This window comes from Orycteropus afer, unplaced genomic scaffold, assembly GCF_000298275.1.
Source record: "Orycteropus afer afer isolate SDZICR_OR568_19922 unplaced genomic scaffold, OryAfe1.0 scaffold00058, whole genome shotgun sequence".
NCBI lineage: Eukaryota > Metazoa > Chordata > Mammalia > Tubulidentata > Orycteropodidae > Orycteropus > Orycteropus afer.
Window position 1 is genome coordinate 10988171 of NW_006921645.1, and position 21487 is coordinate 11009657.

At 37.3% G+C, this 21487-nt stretch overlaps 1 protein-coding gene across 1 annotated transcript in view; it reads right to left on the reverse strand.

Moving 5' to 3' along the window:
• Positions 1-21487, reverse strand: part of ITSN2 (intersectin 2) — a 158468-nt gene that overhangs the window by 49691 nt on the left and 87290 nt on the right. Inside the window, exons 21-27 of the mRNA XM_007939272.2 lie at positions 18533-18738; positions 16831-16895; positions 16096-16262; positions 11889-11934; positions 11672-11793; positions 10190-10286; positions 9526-9717 (exon numbers count right to left, since the gene is read on the reverse strand). Of these exons, the coding sequence (XP_007937463.2) occupies positions 9526-9717; positions 10190-10286; positions 11672-11793; positions 11889-11934; positions 16096-16262; positions 16831-16895; positions 18533-18738 (895 nt within the window). The remainder of the gene's footprint in view (positions 1-9525; positions 9718-10189; positions 10287-11671; positions 11794-11888; positions 11935-16095; positions 16263-16830; positions 16896-18532; positions 18739-21487) is intronic.

A 21487-nucleotide genomic window follows, 5' to 3' on the forward strand; every position in this document is an offset into this window, starting at 1 on the left:
TGGCTATTACCCAGAATAGGGCCCTCTCTGCTGGTCCATCAACCTCTTGGGATTTCTTGCTATGAAAAACACTGTGAGAAATTCTTTAACCAAAACAAGGCCCATGCCATTGCTGCATAAACACTGTGGGAACCAGGGCCTTCCCAAATGCTGTGTCTCAGCTCTAAGCCAGAACAAAGACCTCACGTCAGCCCTTGCTATCTTCCATCTGAAGATCGTACCAGATGCTTTTCTGGGGCCAAAGCAAACTATGGCACCAGAGTATTTTCTGCCAAAGTTAGGATGTTCTCAGCCAGTCATGTCCAGCTTTGCATCTCATTCTTATAATCTTCAACCCAATCAAAAGGCAGCTACTGCCATGTCTCCATCTTTATTTTCCCCCTGGTCTCTCCTCTATTGATTCCTCTGCCCAACTCTTTTCATTGTAATTAACTTCCCTACATCTTCACCTCTTCACCGAGTCTGACTCACCCCTGCTTTCCCCAGGAAGGCTGCTCACTCCCCTCGCCTTCCAAAATGCCAAGTATTAGGAGCCAGAGCTGGCATCTGTGTGCCTTCCCATTGAAACTGTCAGGCTATTACTCTTCTACCTTCATGTAAAAGCCCTCTCTGCACACCCCCAGGCTGTTGCTGTCATTCCATTACTTCCTACCAACCCTCCACTGCTATTATCTTCTTACCATCATCTTCTCTCCCTCAGTGAAAACTTGAGACACAGCTCATAGCTCATCTTTACTTTTAACTCCTGCTTTAACCTATCAAAAATCATTGTAGACATCAATCCAATAATCCATTTAGCAATTCCTAGGAAATTCTCTTAAATTCCAGAGATCTTAACCCCATTCAACAACTCTCAGGGCCACACTGGGGAACCTTGCCATGACCCAATCTTCCATCCTTGACATCTTTAATTTTACACTATTATTCTACTTTCTGACTACCAGATATTTTCTGAAGACCTCCTTTTATAATTTTCTATCTATGGGCCTAGATCCCCTCACCTAGGCTAATGCTCTCTTAAGAATTCAAATTTAAAATTCTTTACAGCCTTTATCCATTAACTGAGTTGGCACTCAAGTTTGTACTCATTTATCATTTCTGGTCCGCTCCTCGGAAGGAAGGTTGGGCAATCTACTTCCATAGAGATAATGCCTCAGAATCCCAAGAAGGGGTCACTATGAGTTGGAAATGACGACTTCAGTGAGTTTTTTTTTTTTTTTTTGTCTATTCTCTTAGCTGCAATGACATAACAATCTCTTTATTCTCCTACTTCTGCTCTACTTCCTGCTTCCATAGGTTTCTTTTACTATGCAACCCATAGCTGTTCATATCCTTAGGGATCTGATTTTCCTATTTTACTTTCTCCCAAAGTAATCTCATCTGCTTTCATTGTTTCAACAACTACCAACATGAGGCCGTTCCACCTGAGGATGTATACCTGATGCTGTATAGCTTGATCACATCTCACCACCTTGGCTGCTTATCAGAATCACTTGGGAAGCTATGGAAAATTCCCAGACTGTACTTAAAACTATTTCAGTTAGGACACAGACATCAATAATTTTTAAATCTTCCCAGATGATTCCAATGTGAAGTCAAGATGTCTCATGTCACTATTCCTGGCTTTGCACTTCCACTCTAGCAATACCAAACTACTTTAAATCAGTTATACCTCCCCACAACCCATATCCTCCACCATCTCCCATGCCCCAATCTGGCCTACTCCTACTTAACACATGGCCTGGTAATAGCTGTGTATAGTGCTCTGTGTATAGGTCTGATCCTCTTGCCTTGCAATATGCTACCTGGGGCCAGGACATGCTGACTCTCACTCATTTTTGTATCCCCAGAACACAGCATCATCTGGCATTATGCAAATATACAATACATGTTAGTTGAATGACTTTCCAGAGATGAGGAAAAGCTTTTTGGAAAGAGGTTGTTTATACTAGGTCTTGGTAGATGGGTTGGATTTTGATCCATATTTTGATTATTAATTTGATTTTGATAATCAATTTGATTACTTCAGTATAAATATCTTGCTTAACTCTGGTGTTCCCAAGCATTCACTCCATCTTCTTCTAGCCTCTTATTTTATATTTAGTCTACATCTGCAGTTGAGGGTGAATTTCTAAGTTCGTTCCAATTTTTTAAGATGACAAGGTAAAAACTGTTCAGAGCCTAGTAGTCTAATATTATCCTAGATTACATTTTTCTTCAGTTTTGTGAGAAATAACATTACAATCAAAATTTATTTCCCTTGTGAGATATATATATGATTATCTTGCATCAAATTATCTCAATCTTGACCACTTAAAAGTTTCTTTTGTCCCCTATAATATGTTGTTGTTAGTTGTTATGTGCCATCGAGTCGGACCCAACTCATAGCGACCCCTCCTTGGGTTTCCGAGGCAGTATCACTACGGAAGTAGACTGCCCCATTTTTCTTCTGGGGCCCCTATGCCCCTATAATATAAAACTTTTTTTTTTGCCTCTACTCAGAGGCTCTGATTAAGGAAAAAGAGAAAATCCAAAGACATTCAATCACAACTACATATAAACAATAAAACATGTTTTAAAGGATGCTTCAAAAGAAACACACAATACAAAGAATGTGGTTTTGTGTCCTTTTAATAAACACACTTGCATAGTTATATTACAATTTTGTAAAAATAAAAACAAATTACCTCATGCCAAGCGTGCCCAGCATTTGCACAATCTCAATACTTTAAAAACTAGTTTTCAAGACACACAAAATAAAAATTTAAGGCAGAAAACAGCACTTCGCAACAACTGAATAATTTATTACATTACGGTAGCATCACAGCAGCATCCAGCAGTGCCACTTCTGGCAGGAAGCCCTCAGCATTTCCGTCATAGAGTCTATTTACAAGAATCTATAACTTGGTAAAATATATTCCAAGAAAATTTGGCAAATAGAGCTTTGGACTGGAATTGGCATTTCTTTCTCTACTTTTCCTTTTCTCAGTTCCTTTATTTTAAACTACCAGTATTCATACTGTATTTTAAAGCATCAAAATAGCACTTACATTTTTTTTTTTAAATAGCTGTATTATTTTAAAATGACATTTTAAGATAAAGTTTTAGAGAAACTATAGAATAGATAGGCTTGATTTAAAATTTCAAATTTTCTAAAAATCAGCTTTGGTTTTAGAACTATTTTTTTTTTTCACTGCTGGAAAAGCCCATCAGGTTTAATCATACACTTTAAAAAGGAATATACAAATACTGTAATTTTTAAATCGGTATTTTGGTTCTTTACCTATTACAGGGTTCAGATTTAATCAGTTGAACTCCCATTCTTAAATTCTATGTTCTTGATATACTCATTCCTTCTAACATTGTTTTCTAAGCAAACTTAAAAGCTGGCCCTCATACTGAGTGAGTAAAGAATGTGTGGTTTAAATATGAGGTATTGCAAAGGTGCATGCACTTTTAAGAAGGATTCAGGTTAATTTATGTCATACAATTTCCTTTATTTTTAGTTTTCTCTTAAATATATGATGTAATACCTACAACATTGTGGTAGGCATTTCAGTACATAAAGTAAATTCATTTTCTAGACTGACATTCAGTATAATTATGCCAGTATGTGATCCATAGATACCTGATGAACAGAGTATGTTCAAAATGATTATGGATGCTGAATTTTACCCGAATGTCATTCCTAACAATCTCTATTTATCAGTGTAAAAGTGAAGTGCTTTCAGCTATAAAAGTACTTTTGAAATAATCAGTGTATTAGATAAGTCCAAATTCAAAATTACAAAGAAAAAATATGTGACTAAACCATGTGACTAATTAACAGTGGTCTAATTTCTAATCTCAGGGTTCAAAATGGATTTAAGGGAACTGCCATTAACCTGAACTCAACTAAAGGGTACAAAAGCAGAATATTCAGAAAATACAAGGTTAAGACTGGGTAACCGCACAATTTGAAAGTCAGTTGAATTCACTAGGACCCATTTTTAGCACTGTCTCCTTTAATGACTGCAGGCTAGTCTGTTATTCCCCCTGTAAGATGGTATTATTGCTTTCCTAGTAATGTCATTTTATAAAAGTATCATGATGACGCAAAATGCTAAAAATCGAGGTGGCCTAATAACTAGCAATCTCCACCTCTGGGAGCACACATACATCCTAATAATGTGAACTGCTCTGGAACACAGATATTTCAACTTTGTGGTGTTTTAACTAAACTGTTGCTTCTTTCTTAAGTATCATAAAAGTATGATCTAAGCAAAGTATGGCTGAGATAACCATCCATCCATGATGTATAGGCACGTTAACATAAATATTGCACAAAATATGCCTCTAACTTAAACTTGGAGGCACAAAAACATATTTTACTCTTCATCAGGAACTCTGTGAGGAAATAAGACTCTGTGATTGTATGTACACTTTTCCTGATAATACTATGACATTCATAAACAGTAGATTGCACTGCAGTTGTAAACATTTTAAATTGCATAAGCTTCTCTTATTGATTTTCAAATATAGCTTAATACTGTCTATTAAAATGCCTTTTTGTTTCAGCTAAGTATACTCGCATTTATTAATTTATAATAATAATGTGTATTATCTTTAATGTGCTTTCCATTTAAGGAAAAGAAGTAAAGTCCTATGCCAAAGTAGCCAGTGTAGTTGAAGAACAGATGTTAGCCAGGGGACTCTGGGGTGGTAAAATCCATCTTCCAGCCTGAAGAGGCTTCATGGGCACAGAGGCATGCCCCTTTCACAGCACTGGCCTTGGCTGTAAGTCATTCTTGACAAGAGTCTGTATGCCTGCATTTAAACTCTCCCAGGGATTCCTTATGATCTTAACTAAATACATTAAGAAGAATGTCAAGCAATTGTCCTTTGTTACCTGGGACATACAGTCAACTGATTAAAATATAAAATGGGTAACATGAATTCTGACTTTAAAATGTATTATGGAGATAAATGTTCTGTCTAAGCTAAGGAAGATTTCACATCTCACCACCAACCATGGGAGCCTTTCAGTCTTCATAATAACACTCAGTTTTGGTCATCAATAAAGAATTAGCAACTGACAGTTGCTGCATGTAATGCAGTATCTTCATTGGTCCAGGGCACTGAGAGATTCTAAGGGAACTAGCACAGTACAGTGCATATTCAGGGATAGTGACATGGATTGAACAGCCCACTTTGACACATACCTGCCAGGGCAGGTCACTTTCCTCTTTTGTGAGATAAGAAAAGTTCCCAAAAGATGTTAGTGCTCTTGCCCTTGCAAAACACAGAAACTAGAGAAAAGGTTATTTCCAGTTCTTGCCCTTTAAACAAATCTAAATATTGGTACTCACAGTGGCTTACTATTAGAAAGTAAGAATAAAAACAGTGTGTATCTGGAGCAAATCACATATGGAGCCATTTAAAAGCTCACTGTGATTAGAATTAGATCAAACATAATAGCAAAACATAAGCAAATTTCATCCGAATTCCGTAATGAATACACATGTTGCAATAACGTTAGAAAAGCATGGCAGCCCATTCCAAACCAGCGAGAACAGTTTGTGCAAATAGTGGGTCTTTGTGTGTTTGAACTCCCACCATGTAAGGGCAAACTCAATGTGCATGCTAATGACCTACAATTACCAAATAAAAAGGAGAAAAATGCTAAAGGATGCCAGAGTGAACAGCAGGGAAAGCCACACAAAGACCCACTATCCTTTCACTTGTTACAAGTAAATTTTAACTGTAAGCTAGAAACACAAAGAAATAATCACAAGTGGCTCTAACATCCGACCGAAGTAAATGAATTGTGTAGGAGACATTGGATCAGGGCTGCCCGCCCTGCCTCCACGCTAGAGTCAAACTTGGATAGTGGGTCTCTGGGGTGCTTTCACACTGAAGACAACAGTGGGTCCTAAAAAAAGAAAAATGAGGAAGAAAATGAACATAATGTAAATTAAGTAGGTGAAAAAAAAAACTCGACTAGTAATAACATGCAATAAGGAATTATTAAAGGCTAGGAAGCAACACCAACTAAACAAATTTGGTCTCTTAAAATTACCAACCTTTAAAATATGTTCTAATTACATAGTAAAAGGAAAATAATATTTAAAGAGCCAAAGAACCACAAATGATCATTTAAAATTTAACCAGCTTTCATAGACTCGTGTAAAGACTACAAACAGCCGGTTCATTTCTAAAGACCTAGGTAGGGCAACAAAGATCCCAAATCAATTCCTGACTTTGAAGATTAAGCATCTGCTGAACCATATCCTGTATTAAAGTTACAGGTTCATACACATTTAATCTGAGTGGATTTCATAGCTATCCATCCAATTAACTCTATTCTTCAGCTTTTTCATTTTCTTCAATTTCTGATGCATAATTATTTCAAGTAAACAAAATCAGCCCTCCTTGTTCTCCCTGGTGATTCAAACAACTGTTTTATATAAACAACCAACTTTTTCAGAGGAATCTATTTGGAAATTATTCTCAGAACTATCATGAGGTCTTTTATTCCAGGATGGATGGCAAGCCTTTGGTCCTTAATCAGGCAAAACAATACTCAGTTTTTAGATAGAGTCAAACTAATTAAACACACACACACACACACACACACACCAGCAAAAAACAAGGTCAGAGTAAGTTTTTGGTAACAGTTTTACAACAAAGTGAACTCTGAAACTACTCCTATTTTGCAGTAACATCTTGAACATTCTATTTCCCTAGCCCTCAATATGTAAAACTATCATGCAAATAATTGGTTCTCTTTCCCACTAACCTTCTGAGCCCCCATCCCCACCACTTGACTTTCTGACAAACTTTTAATATTTATCCTTCATGTTTCCATTCAAATACCCTCTGCAAAATCCTCTCTGACATGCCTTCCTTTCCCGGTTAGCCTGGCAGGCTCTCTCCTCAGTATCTATCTGTATACATATCCATTGTAACAACTGTTGTATTTATCTGAATGTTTTCCCTACTGGACTCTAAAGTTCTTTAGAGCAGAGACTGTCTTTACCTTTGTATTCCTAATACTTATTTCTAAGTACATAGTAAACACTCAAAGAATATTTAAAAAATGAATAAATTTCTTAACTGTGGGAAAAATGTTAACACAAAATCCAAAAATACCACAAAAGGTAACATCTAAGGGATACGAGAACTTTGTTCCTTTAAAATCATTGTGTAGGTCAGTAATGACTGAGAGATACTTTCCCTTTTCTACTTATGTCTGTTTCAATATTGCCATTTCCTTGTTTCATTTCAGGAAAGACTTGAAACTGGCTGTCCTGCTAGACCTGTGCTGTCCAATATAATAGCCACTAGCCATAATTTAAACGAATTAAACACAATTTGAGTTTCTCAGTCACTACAGCCACACAACTGCTCAAAAGCTACATGTGGCCAGTGACCACTGTATTGGGTAGTAGAGATATAAGCCATTTTCCTCACTACAGAAAGTTCTACCAGATAGTGTTGCTTCATTTGGGTACCTCATCTAGGGGGAAGACGGAGGCTCTGCCAGTTCCACCCATACTAAAATGTCAGATAAAGCCCTCTCTGTCCAAAAGCAGCTTCATGGCCACCAATATGTCTTGGGATATCTAATTCACATCTGTATTTTCGGTAACATCTGCGTATCAAATGTTTACTGACAACCTACTATGTTGTGCTATTCAAAATAAAATGGTATCACTCTATTAATTTTATGAATAGGTCGCTTTCCTAGAAGGCTGTTATTGTCTAAACATAAATTTCTCTACAATAGTGACTTTTTAAATCATTCCCAGAGGGGATCCTGAGAAGCATGTCACAGAAGAAGTAAAGAAAAGGGAAGGAAGGCCTCAGACCACTGTCCTCACTGTCCTTCCCTTCAGAACAGCTTTTCCAGTTCCTCACATTTCTTATAAGATTTAATAGGGAGAAAGTATTCTGCTGTTGGAAAACAAGAGTAAAAACAACACAACATTTGAAAACCATCATTTTAGATCACAGAAGTGATAAAAGCCAAGTGTGCTGACACCCTTGAATGGTGGTGGCAGGTCATAAGCTGAAGACGTTCCTGATTTAGTAGGTCTGCAAAGCATCTTCTCGCTTAGCTTCAAGAAAGGTGTATTAGGTATTTGTAAGCAAGCAGACAACTGGCAAACACTGGAAACTGTCAAACCATCAGCAGAACTTAAAATGGCTATTCATTAGACAGTTCTGTCATTGAAAGTTTTTCTTGTCACTTCTCTTAAAACTTGGAGACATTTTTGGGAATGTTAGAACCATGGAATACTTGACCTCTCCTACCTCCAAAATGGGAAATTTAGTTGTTTTATCTAAAGGGGAATCTTCTCAAGATTAAAACTATCTTTCTTGTCTCTAAAGTGAAAATAAAGATTATATATAGAAACACAGTAGTCTAAAATGGATGTGTACCATTTGCACTGAATCATAAGCGTATCTCAGGTTTTGACTGAGTTACCATTTATATGCTCTCAGCAATTAAATCAAAACAGAAGGCTAAATCTTTTGGATAATTTCACAGAATGATAAAAATACAAATGACATATTTTGTAGACAAAAAATTTTAAAGGGTGGGAAAAAGTGATACCAATTTTACAAAGGTAAAAAGAAAATCTAAATACTGTTTATTCCCTAATTTACTATTAATGCTGCATTGTTTGTTAAATGTAAGAAAGGCTGGGTAACAACCAAGAGATAATTTTATATAATATCACATTTCACACTTAGAGACCTGGACCCTTGTTCTAAAAATAATTAAATAGATCTTCACTTGCACATCTCTTGACACACCTAGTCAAAGTTTCACAAACAAAACATTTAACAGGTTATTTAATTTTCTCCAACTTCAGATGATATGTAAATAAGTATGTGGGAGGTGAATGAGGTTTCAAAATTAATGGCAGTTTTACACTGATAGGTAAAAAAACATTTGTGTGCATGTGTAAGTATGTGAATAGGGTAATTATTAGCTATTTTTATTATGCTGAAAAAGATGGTGGTGACATAAGGGAGTTGCCGTGTACCTCAATGTCATAACAAAGAACTGCCCTATAAGAGAAATTACACATATTTTTCAGTTGAAGTGTAACAGTAAGATCTGAAGCTAGGAAGAAGTATTTAAAATAAAGCTACATAACTTCAGATCTTATAAAAAGTTTCATTTTCCATTTTCTTACTCTAAACATTAATATCTATTTGCGATGGGCTGAGTTTAGGTTATGATCTAGAGTATTGCTGTTGTCGTTGTTATGTGCTGTTGAGTTGGACCCAACTCATAGTGACCCCTTCCCGTGGGTTTCTGAGGCAGTATTATTACGGAAGTAGATTGCCCAACCTTCCTTCTGAGGAGTGGCTGGTGGGTTTGAACCACCAGCCTTCTGGTTAGCAGTCAAGGGCCTTAGGCACTATGCTAAACCAGAGCTCCCCTGATCTAGAGTAGCAAGTAGTAAGTGTAGTGCTGAGTACTAAAGCTTTTCACACTACTTGAGAGGTAAATAATTTGATGGTACTCACACTGTTGACTTGGATCAGAGTCTGTCGTCATCTTAACATAGTTTGAAGGAAAGAGACCAGTCACCCCATTGGTTTCTCCTTGCCACCAGTCAGGGTCATCTTTGTTCAGAACATTAATAAGTTGTCCCTTGGAGAAATTTAGCTCATCTTCATTATTTGCCACATAGTCATACATAGCAATTACTTGACACACTGCCAGAAAAAACAAACAAAAAACCACAGAGTAACAAATTAAATTAATTATTCCTACAAGGACCAAATGTTCAATCTCTCCCTAGGATTTCAGTTACATTAACAATAAATATTAAAATTTCCTTGTTGACCTGCTCTTCCCTCCTCCCTCCTTCCCCTAGTCTTCATTTTACAAAAACTAGAATTTTCTAGCTACAGCTAAAAAGCCAAGTGAACTACTTTAACTGAAGTCAAGTGTGATGGTACAGCAATTTTATTTTGTAAAAATTCAAACAGCAAAATGATTCAAGTATCAATGAACAGTTACTATTTTACAAAGGACTTTCAGAAAGGTTCTCAGTGGTACACTACTTTGGGGCAGAGATAAGGAAAGGACTTAAATGTTTCCCAAAGAGCTTAATTAATCCAAGAAGTGGTTGAGTTTTAAACAAAATTGCTCAAGGATGAAATACAAGTTAACCCACTTCCATACCAGGATGAAATGCAGGTGTAGTTCTTTCACTACTTGGACCCAAAAGTTTAACATGGCTGGCAGGAAACCACCCCTTCTGTCGCTTTTTTCCTCTGGCCTGGAGAAGTAACAAAATGAATATACAATTGAAAGGTGAGGTTAAAAAAATCATGGAGACATAACAAATAATTATTGAGACAAAACTTAAAAATTAGGAAAACCCTGTCTAACAACTGCAAGACTCACTGTAAGACACATCTCAAAGTGCTGCTAACAAAACTAGCTGCAGACGTCTATTTAGAAGTCTTACAGGCTCAGAGTTCTCTTGAATATTTTATACAAATAATTTAAACAGACCTGTCTAGAGTTCTCCAGATAAGCTCAAGTCAAACCTTAGGAGGGTACAACCCAACTGTAAATTCCTCTTGGGGCTTTGTTAAAATTAATGAGGAGGTCATCAATAAAATTTTTGGAAAACCATGTCTGTAACTTGGGTCAATCTTCAAAGGAAATCAGAGAGTGGAATGGTGGGGTTGTTCCAGATGATGCTGAGACCCCTAACCATTCTTTAAAAACCGTAAGATTCTGATTTGAAGAATGAAGCTATACTTACGCTTGGTATTACAATTCTACATAGATCTTACATAAAAATACAGCTATTCTACCTCTCAGCATCTTTTAGCCCTCAAATACTTTTTAGTTTTAACAAGTAAGGAAACTAGTAAGTGCTGTGCACAGGGTTGCTATGAGATGGAAACGATGCGACTGCACCTAAAAACAACAACATTTTAGGAGTGAGAGAAGAACCCTCTTTTTATATTAAAACATATGCAACAACGTTCTCTGTCAACAGTTTAGGGAAAATGAACTGGGCTTATTTATTTCTGCACCACTGTTTCTAAAACCTAAGACCGTAAGAGGACAAACAGTCTGATGGGTTGTACTTCCTCAACACACAGTGTGAATCCTAGAGATCACACTGCAAGCTGGGGGCCATCCCAGGCAAGAAATGTTTATCTTGACTAATGTAACCTGTGCTTTGTTAAAGAATGCATTACTTCAAAGAAATGTATCTAGAGAAAATTATTCTTTAAATGGTTACTGATAACGTCAACTCAAATATTGAACAGGGAAAGACTATAGGAAAACATAATGCACTAAAATGTTAATATCGCTTACCTCTAGGTAATATGATTATAAAAAAAGAAAAACCAAACTCACTGCCGTTGAGTCGGATCTGCCTCATAGCGACCCTTCCAGCGACCCTTCCTTGGGTTTCCGAGGCGGTATTACTATGGAAGTAGATTGCCCAACCTACCTTCTGAGGAGTGTCTGGTGGGTTTGAACCGCCAGCCTTCTGGTTAGCAGTCAAGTGCCTTAGGCACTACGCCACCAGAGATATGATTATAGGCATTTTAAAATTTTTATTAATTTTATTTTTTAAAAGGAGCACACATTACTTTTATAATAAAAATTGAGAAGTGTTATTGAAAGATTCATTACCTGTAACTCTCCCTGCCACCATCCACTTGTATTTTTCTTTAAAATTAGTATTAACTGCCCTGGTGCAAGGCTAAGTTGTTCAGCACCAGAAGCCACATACGCTGAAGTAACTTGAGCAATCTCTGAAAAGAAGAAAATTATGAAAAGAAATTATGAATTCAAGATTATAACAAAGAAAATATTTTAATCTGTTTTTTAAGTTCATTATTATACACACCAGGTTTTTTGTTTGATGTTCCAGATTTGCTAGCATTCCCAAAACTCTAAAAAGGAAAAAAATATCATATTGTTCTATCATTTTTCCAATAATTCAGATGTAAAAGCACAAAGGTTATTAGGAATTACATTTCTAATTGTCAGGGTTTATTTCTTTAAATGAAAGTCAAAATGACAATTAACTTCATACTAACCAAATAGGTTAAGAATTCGACACTTAGGGGGAGATCTGGTTTATTAACAGACTACATAACGTACAAGTGGCTGATGTTGGCATCACTGGCTCAACAGGAACAGCTCATTTTCTGAATCCTTCCTCAATTTTAAACATGACTATTTAGGCCAAATACTCACCATTCATCAGCAGCAACGCCTACCATATACCATACACATGTATCCTACACATAGTAAGGCAAGATTTGAGTTTTCACTTGTTTTCTCTAAGGGACTTTGACTGGTCTACTCAAAAAAACCCAAACTCACTGCCAGCAAGTCAATTGTGACTCATAGTGGCCCCCAAGAGGTTTCCAAGGCACAAATCTTTACAGAAGCAGACTGTTTCATCTTTCTTCCGCAGAGCGGCTGGTGAGTTTGAACCACCACCTTTTGGTTAGCAGCCAAAGACCTTAACCACAACATCCCCAGGGCTCCTGGTGTACAACCTCTGCTTACTAGGAGGCATTTTTTTTTTTTTTTAAACCACGTTACTTCCCACACCGGCCCAGTTTACAGATCTTGGGGTGGGGGGGCAGTCTTTAATAATACTAAGTCTATAATAATACTAAGACATTATTTGCCTCTTTCATTGTGTTGACATTTACAATGGTGGATAAAACTGCTAGTGCCTTAACATGAATCACAGAAGTGAAACCAAATACTATATGACTATACTGCAGTCAATAGTATTCAACACCACCAAACATTCACAAGTAAAAAAGCCAGCTTTGCTTAAGAATGTCTTTGATTAATCAGTATAAATTTTATTAAATCTCAATTCTCAAGTACACATCTTTTTAAAATCTGTGTGATTAAATGGAAGTGTTTATAAAGTGTTTCTGTTGCATATCAAAGTATAATGATTGCCTTGAGAAAAAACACTTGTATGATTAAGTTACAAGCTGAACTAGGTTTTCTCAGGGAACAATATTTTTACTTGAAAGAATGACTTATAGGTTATTCAGACTTTGGATGTGGCAGACATTTTCTCAAAAACAGGAAAAACAGCTGACAGGATTTGTTGTTAGTGATAAAATTCAAGCTTTCCAGTGAAAATTTAAATTTTGGAAATTTTGTGTGGTAGTTATGTTTGTGTGTCAACTTGGCTGGGCCTGGTTGAGTGGCTGGGCAGCTGGTGGTAGTTATTCCCCATGATGAGACTGGCAATCAGCTCCATGATGGGATCTACCACAAGCAGCTGAGTAGCTGCTTTTGGGATATGGTCTGCTTCCTGTATATAAAGAGAAGCTTTGAGAATGGTCTCTAGCTTATGGCATGCTTGGACCCTGCATGTAGCCATTTTGTTGTTCAGCAGCCTGCCATGCTCTGCCGACCTTGGGACTTACAATGGACTTGAATTAATGGCCTGTCGTGTGGTTTGGTAACATTGGGAGTGTGCCTTTTTACTTGTCAACCTTGGGTTTTTCAGCCTCAGCAGCCAGCAGCTGTCTGAGTGAAGAAACACCTCTAGCTCCAGTGGGCCGGAAGCAGGAGGCAGAGGTGGACCCCATGGTTGAGGGGCTAGAGCCTGGCATTTGAACTTGGACTTAAAGCCTCCAAATTGTAAGAATAAACTCCTGTTTGTTAAGGTAATCCCATTTGTGGTATATTTCTTGTCAGAGCGGCACCAGGTAACCAGAACACTTTGTATCTACTACTTGAATTTGACAGCTTCTTAGCACTAATTACTATTCTGATGAGATCAGTGATTAACAAACATGATTTTTCTATAACATATAATGAAATGTGTCAACACAAGGAATATCTGTTTAATTCAATGATTCAATATATTTCAAATGAACAAAGTTATCACATCCTACATGAGTAAAAAGATTCATTCAATATGAAAATTTGACCATGAATTTTAATGTAATTAAGAAAAGTTCATGGATATAGCTTCAAATTCCGTGGTACAGCTAATCTATATCAATCTACCACATGTCAAATTTTTTGGTGTAGTGAAGTCAAAGAAGACTATCCACAGATACCTAAAAATGTTATTAAAATTTTTCTGCATTCTCTCTCATATGTGTATGGGGTCAAATTTTCTTCATGTACTTTAACCAAAATAAGATATTGTAACAGACTGAATGAAGAAACAGATATGAGAATTTAGTTGTCATCAATTAGCAGCCAGACACTAAACAGATCTGCAAAAATATAAAACAATGCCATTCTCCTCACTAAATTTTCTCTTTTTAGAGGGGAAATATATTTTTAATTTTTTTCATAAAAATCAGTTACTCATAAAACCATGTAACGGTTTAATGTTATTTTTTAATGACGTAATCAATATTTAAACAATGTCACAGTTTCAATTTCTAATTTGGTAAATATCACTAGATTTAACCCATACTCTGTGAGGTTCTGAGGGAGCTCTGGTGACACAGTAGTTAAAGTATTCAGCTGCTGAGCAAAAGCTTGGCAGTTCAAACCCACCAGCCCCTCCATGGGAGAAAGATGAGGCAGTCTGCTTCTGAAAAGACTGACAGCCTTGGAAACCGTATTGGACAGTTCTACTCTGTCCTATAGGGTCGCTATGAGTCAGAATTGACTTAATGGCAGTGGGATTGGTTTTGGTTTTCTCTGAGGTCCTCAACAGTTTTTAAGATTATAAAGAGTTCTTGAAACCAAAAAGTTTGAGAACCCAATTAGCGTAACATGCCACAAGCCTTCTAGTTAGCAGTCAAATGCCTTAGGCACTACGCCACCAGAGCTCCTAACTGGCACAACATAGTATACAATAATATTGTTCTATATCTTATTTTGGTGAGTAGCGACTGGGGTCTTAAAAGCTTGCAAGTGACCATCTAAGATGCAGCTATCATCTCTCCTTGTCCAGAGCAAAGAAGAGTGAAGAAAATCAAAGACCTATGGAAACTGTCCTAAGAACTAATAGAACATGAAAACATCAGCCTATATGACTCTGAGATGAGAAGAACTAGATGGTACGCAGCTACCAATGCCAGTCACTTGGAAAGGGATCAAAATTGGAGATCCTGGATAAAGTGGGAGAAAAGATGTAGAACAAAATTGAAAAGAAAAGAAACATTAAAAAGACCAGGTTTACAGGTCTGATAGAAATTGGTGGAACCCTTAAGACTATGCCCCAAGTCACCCATCAGGCCTGGAACTGAACTCACTCCCGCAGCTTAATTCTCAGTCAAACAATAGACAGGTCTACGAGCTGAACAACTACACCAGGGAGATACACTCCTTAGAACAATCAACCATGGGAGATCAGAAGGGCAGCATTTGCACAAGGTGAAATGTAGGGATGCAGAAATGCTTTAGGCAAGAAGGACACGGGGAAGTTATTTTATAAGAATTTTAAAAAGAAAAAAAAAGCTTGAGAATTAGTGCACTACACCGTATTGGTGAGGTGAAAAGCAGCAGGAACTCACACATGTCAGCTGAGTCCCATAAATGTAAGAGCCTATGGTGAAGACTGAAAAGCTCCTTCAAGGTGGTCCTTTGCAAGCCTCTCTCTACCCAGAGTCATTTTCTAGCTTCAGTTATCATGGTCAAGTCCTATGGCTCTTATTACCAGAATTTCATGAAATCCTGTCCCCTTTATCTTTAAAACTGGATCCCTATAATAAGCTCCCCCCAACCCTCCTTTTTTTTTTTTTTTTTAAACTGGAACTACCTTCAGTAGTAGGAAGCCATGGTGTGCTCCTAACTACTTGGTTAAGAGCTTGGCTGCTAATCGAAGGTCAATGGTTCAAAACCAGCAGTTGTTCCATGGAAGAAAGATGTGGCACTCTGCTTCTGTGAAGATTTACAATCTTGGCAACCCCATGGGCAGTTCTACTCTGTTCTGTAGGGTCACTATGAATCAGAATCATCTCAACAGCAATAGGTTTTGTTTACCTTTGGGAAGTTTATTTGTAACCAAAGGAACCTCATAAAAACCATGCACTCTGTGGTTAAATATAAATATTGATCACCAAGAAAGGAATGATTTTGTTTCAGTATCAAAACAACTCTACCTCTTGATCTTTTGGTTTGACATAATTTGATGGAAAAATTCCAGTTCTGTCTCCAATAGTTCCTGTCCACCATTCTCCATCTTTCTGGGTCACCAATATCTCTTCACCTTCAGTGAAAGTCAAATCTCCAGGTTCTACACTTGAATATGGATAAAGTGCAATATACTCTGTAGGGAACAAACCAGAAAGAAACTTATTCTGTGTTTTAAGATTACAGAATGAAAATGAAATTATGTTAACAGCACATTGACAAAAATCAAAACAATTTATTAATCAAACAGCCTAAGAGGGTATATAGAAAAATCTCTTTGTAATATTAATGATAAAGTATACCCTGATTTCAAATCCTACTTAATGATCTATATGGCACATTGTAATTAAAATGTAATTTTTAATTAAATCAATGCACTAAAGTTTCCTTACCTTAAACATCTATAATCTAGATATGTGATAAGGAAAACAAAAGCCTTAATGCTATCTTATCACAAGACTTTTTATCTACATAATCTTACTTATTGAGCCAGTCTATGCTTAATTTTTATAGCATTGACTTTTTGTAAGTATGAAGTACTTCCAACCAAATGTTGTGTATATGTACTTAATATTTACATGAAATAGACAGGGAGCAGATTTTCCTAATATCACCCTAAAACTGAAGATACAGAAACAGGGATAATCACAACAGTCAGTAGCTAAGCTGATTTCCAACTTCTTTACAAACTGCCCAAAGCTTACCTTCTCCAACTGTATAGGATGCGGAGGTAGGTTTCTTGTTTACTGCTGCATACACAGCTTCTGGTCTGCCAAATAAACAAAGACAAAAAACAAGAAAACAAAAAGATACAAAGAACAAAAAAGGTGATTTGATGACTACAGAAAGTGTTAGCAGTGTATTCTTTCAGAGCTTTCTAAAATTATTCTACATATTGTCTCAGTATACAGACCAGAAATAATTTTTTTATACACAAAACACTGCTGGACTAAAAACTGCCTAATTACAAACGTCTAAATTTTTAAATATATTAAAGTAACGTAACATAATTTATAGGAGCTCTGGCGGTATAGTACTGTGGTGTAGTAAATTACTTAGTGTGGCTTTTCTACCCATAAGTCTTTGTAAACTCCAAGGTGGGATTTTCTATGGGCAACTGAGGAGCTCCTGATTGCTGAAGCTGTCCACCTGGAGTATTTCTGTTGGGAGTGGCACAAAACAATGCTCTGGGAGGTGCCCACTCTCTCTCAAGTGCTTAGAGTTCTGATGCTATGATTGGCTAGTTTGACCACCCTGCCGGGCTCAAAAGGAGGCCTCCTAGAGGCAGAACTCTCTCTGACTGCTGGTTGAGGAAGACGTGCTGCTGAAAGAGACACAGGCTCCTGAGACACGCATTGCTGGGAAAGAGGTGCAAGAGACACGCATTGCTGAGTGAGACACTGAGGGACCAGCACCGCTGGGAAAGAGACTGTGAGAGACTGTTGGCTGAGGGATGGTGGGCTGGGAGAGAGACTGAGCATTTTTCCTGAACCTGAATTGTAGCCTGTGGTGCTTCCCTAATAAACCCCATAATCTGTGAGCTCTGTGTGGCCACTGCAGCAAATTATCGAACCCAGGAGAGAGGTGGTGGGTGCTTTGGGAGGAATGGTTGGAGAAAGGGCTGGAGGGAGGCAGCATGTCTGGCCTTGTAGGAATAGGCCTTGGGCTATTAGATGGTGATTCTGCCTTCCTCTTGTGGGGTTCTAGGAGGTCAGAATATGTGGCCTCCTTGCCGTTTTTGCAAGTACCTAAGGCATTTGACTGCTAACCAGAAGGCTGGTGGTTCAAACCCACCAGCCACTCCTCAGAAGGAAGGTTGGGCAATCTACTTCCATAGTGATACCGCCTCAGAAGCCCAAGGAGGGGTCGCTATGAGTCAGATCCGACTCAACAGCAGTGAGTTTTTTTCATTCATGAAATAACTGAGCAGATACAATGCATTAAGAAATATAATAGGCATGGAAAAAATAAAGTAACAAAAAAGACATGAACCTAGGCATGATCTAATAAGTGATACAGGTAAACAAGTCAATAACTACAATACAGTGTGCATTGAGCAATGAGAGATGTATGTTCAAGGAACTCTGGAGGTCCAGAGATGGGAATGCCCCACTCCAGCAAAGAGGAGGTCCTCAGTATAGATCTGTTTACATACTGACAATTTACAGTTAACAACAAGGGAGAAAGCCTCCAAAGGAAATGAAATCTGACTCAATGGCAGTGGCTTTGGTTTGGTTTGAAGTAAGCTTATGGTACAAAGAAAAGAAAGTATCAAAAATTTTATGCAAAGTAGTGTGATACTCAAATTCAAGCATAAACTTTGTTTTACAGTCCATTGTACTATGGTTGATTCAGTGAAAACACCAACAATACCCCCACCTCATGTAAATGCCCAAAGATGCTTACTCTTCTCTCTTAACTTCACTCCCAGGGATGATCTTGACATAAGATTTTGGAAACCATCCTCTTCCTCCATGTACTTCCCCAAACCACCAATTTTCTTGCTGCTCCAAAACAGTAATGACATCATGTTTTGAGAAGTTCAAGTGGTTATCCTTCTTTGCAGTCCAAGAGCAAAGGGCCTGTGCTTTTAAGTTTTCTACAACCTGTCCCTGGAAACAGAAAAACACAAAAATTGTTTTCAAAGACAATGTTGTTGTTGTTATGTGCCATCGAGTCGGACCCGACTCATAGCGACACTTTCTTGGGTTTCCAAGGCACTATCACTACGGAACTAGATTGCCCCATCTACCTTCTGAGGAATGGCTGGTGGGTTTGAACTGCCAGCCTTCTGGTTAGCAGTCAAATACCTTAGGTACTAAACCACCAGAGCTCCTTATAACATATATATTCAAACAGCAGACCAGTTTGGTGTGATGGTGACTTACTACTAAGGGAGATTTAAGATAACCTTATTGTACTAACTGGCTTAAAATCATATGAGACAACCATCTGAGTAACCTTCTGTTAAGTCAAAGAAAGACTGGACACCTAACATTCAATGAAACATTCTGATATTAAATATTACTGTAATGGGATATAAATAGTGGGTACTCAAGAAATGTGTTAAAAAATCTGTATATGTCAAAGAACAAACAGAAAGGTAAAGAGTTACTACAAACCTTTTTCGTCTCTCCAGCTGCTAACTGCAGTTGATTCTGCTTAATACACCATGATTGGAGGTGGGCTTATGCTTGATCTCCCTTCAATTTCCTGCCTTCTGTCTCTTAATTTCTTTGCATTCTCATTCATTCTTCTTTCTTTCCCTTGCCTCTCAGAGGAAGGAGCGTTTTTGTTCTGTTCGTAGGCTAACTTCTTCACTTGTGCTCAAACTCTTACATCAAACCCTCTCATTTTCTAAAAATATTTTGCAACTTTGTTAAATCCAACTCTTGAATCTTCAAACTCTTTCCACTTCTCTACTTTGCCCTACTTCTAAAGAAAGATTAGTTTTAAATTTGCTTTCCAATTTCAGTCCTCATCCCATTCTAATTTGTGTTCCACACCCAACATACTAATAAACCTCTTATTGACAAAGTCTTTGATAACATCGTAATGGCCAAAGTCAAAGCCTTCTTCCAACCTTTATTCTTCCTGTTCTCTGAACAGTACTAACACCCTTGTTCCTGAAGCTAACTCTGGTGACTGGTGGCTCCTCTTTTGTCCTATTCTTTTTCCTTCCAACTTGACATGATCTCTCTAAATAATTTTATTTATGCCTATGACTTCTTCAATCTTTATCTTCAGTGTTAACTTTACTTCCTGAGCTCCAGTCCTATAAATCAAACTGCCTACTGAGTCTTCCCACCAGAATGCCCTTAATATAGATACATCAAGTCAAGTATGTCTGAAATGTAATCATTGTCAAAAGCACCAAAACCCATACCGCCTGCATTTCCTATCCAAGACAAATAATATTTCTACTGTTTCAGCTGCCCAAGCTGAAGACTCTGAAGAGTTATCCTTAACTTGGAACTTCTCACTCTCTATATTCAATGGGTTACCTACTTTGTGTCAATTCACAGTGTGTGACACATGCTATCTTACATCTATCTCCCTTTTTATTACTGGTTCACACCATCATTTCTATGATAATATCTTCCTTTACCTGGTTTCCTTCCTTTTCTTCCTTCTATCAATCTCTCTTAAAAACCTTCAGGGCTCCTACTGCCAAATTATTTAGTAAGATATTAAATCCTTTACAAATTAACCTCAACCTCTCTCTCCATCTTCACTTCTTAACCAGTAAAGCTAATTGCTGTGGAGTCAGTTCTGACTCATGGTGACCTCATGTGTTTCAGAGCACAACTGTCTCTATAGAATTTTCAACGGCTGTGACCTTTCTTCTGAGGTGCTTCTGGGTGGATTTGAACTGCCAACCTTTTTGTTCAGAGTTGAGCACTTAACCATTTGCACCACCCAGGGACTCCTTCCTGTACTACAGCCCTACCACACACAATTCTTGCTTCCTGCAAACACCACGTGTTAACACGCCTTAGTGACTTTCCACAAATTATTCTTTCTTTAGAATAACTTTCCTTCTCTGGTGAAATCTTGCTTGTTTTTGAAGATGTTGCTCAAGTACCTTGCCTTTTGCAAAGCTTGCTCCGATTCCCACAGACCGAATGAGATGCTCTGTCCTCTGGATACTCCTCAGTACTTTGTACTTATCTTTATTATAACACTTCTCAAATTTTACAGTTTTTTATTTATCTGTCCCTATGACATTATAAAATTCTTAATGGCAGAAATTTTTCACTTATTTTTTTCCTTAAACTTCTAGCACATGAAATGTCTAGAACCTATGGTCACTCAATAAATATTTGGATTTGAACCACCAGCCTTCTGATTAGCAGTCAAGGGGAAATCTATAGGATCTATAAAATCTATAGGATCTATAAAATCTATAGGATGCTATTCTAATGACACCTGCTATTTCTTTTTAATAATGCTAGTCGAACAATAGTTAGAATGCTTACATCTAAACCAGAGGCTAAATACATATAACAGAATTCCAACTTCCTGGACAAAGGACTTACTTAAGAAAAAAATAAAAATAAACTTCAATTCCAAATCTCTTATCTGCTAAAATAACTACAAATGCAAACAATATAATCAGATTTGTAAAAATGAAATTCTGAGCTTAGATTCCTTAGCTGCTAACAACTTACTATTACAGAAATGAACTGATATTATAGAAATGAATTACTGTTGAGAAACCTTTAAAGTAATGGTAATTTCTGTAACTTCATGTCACATGTGAATGTTTATTTTCATTAATTTTATTTATTGTGATTTGGGTGAAGATTTACAGAGCAAATTCACTTTCCATACAGCAGTTCACATATACTTTGTCTCATG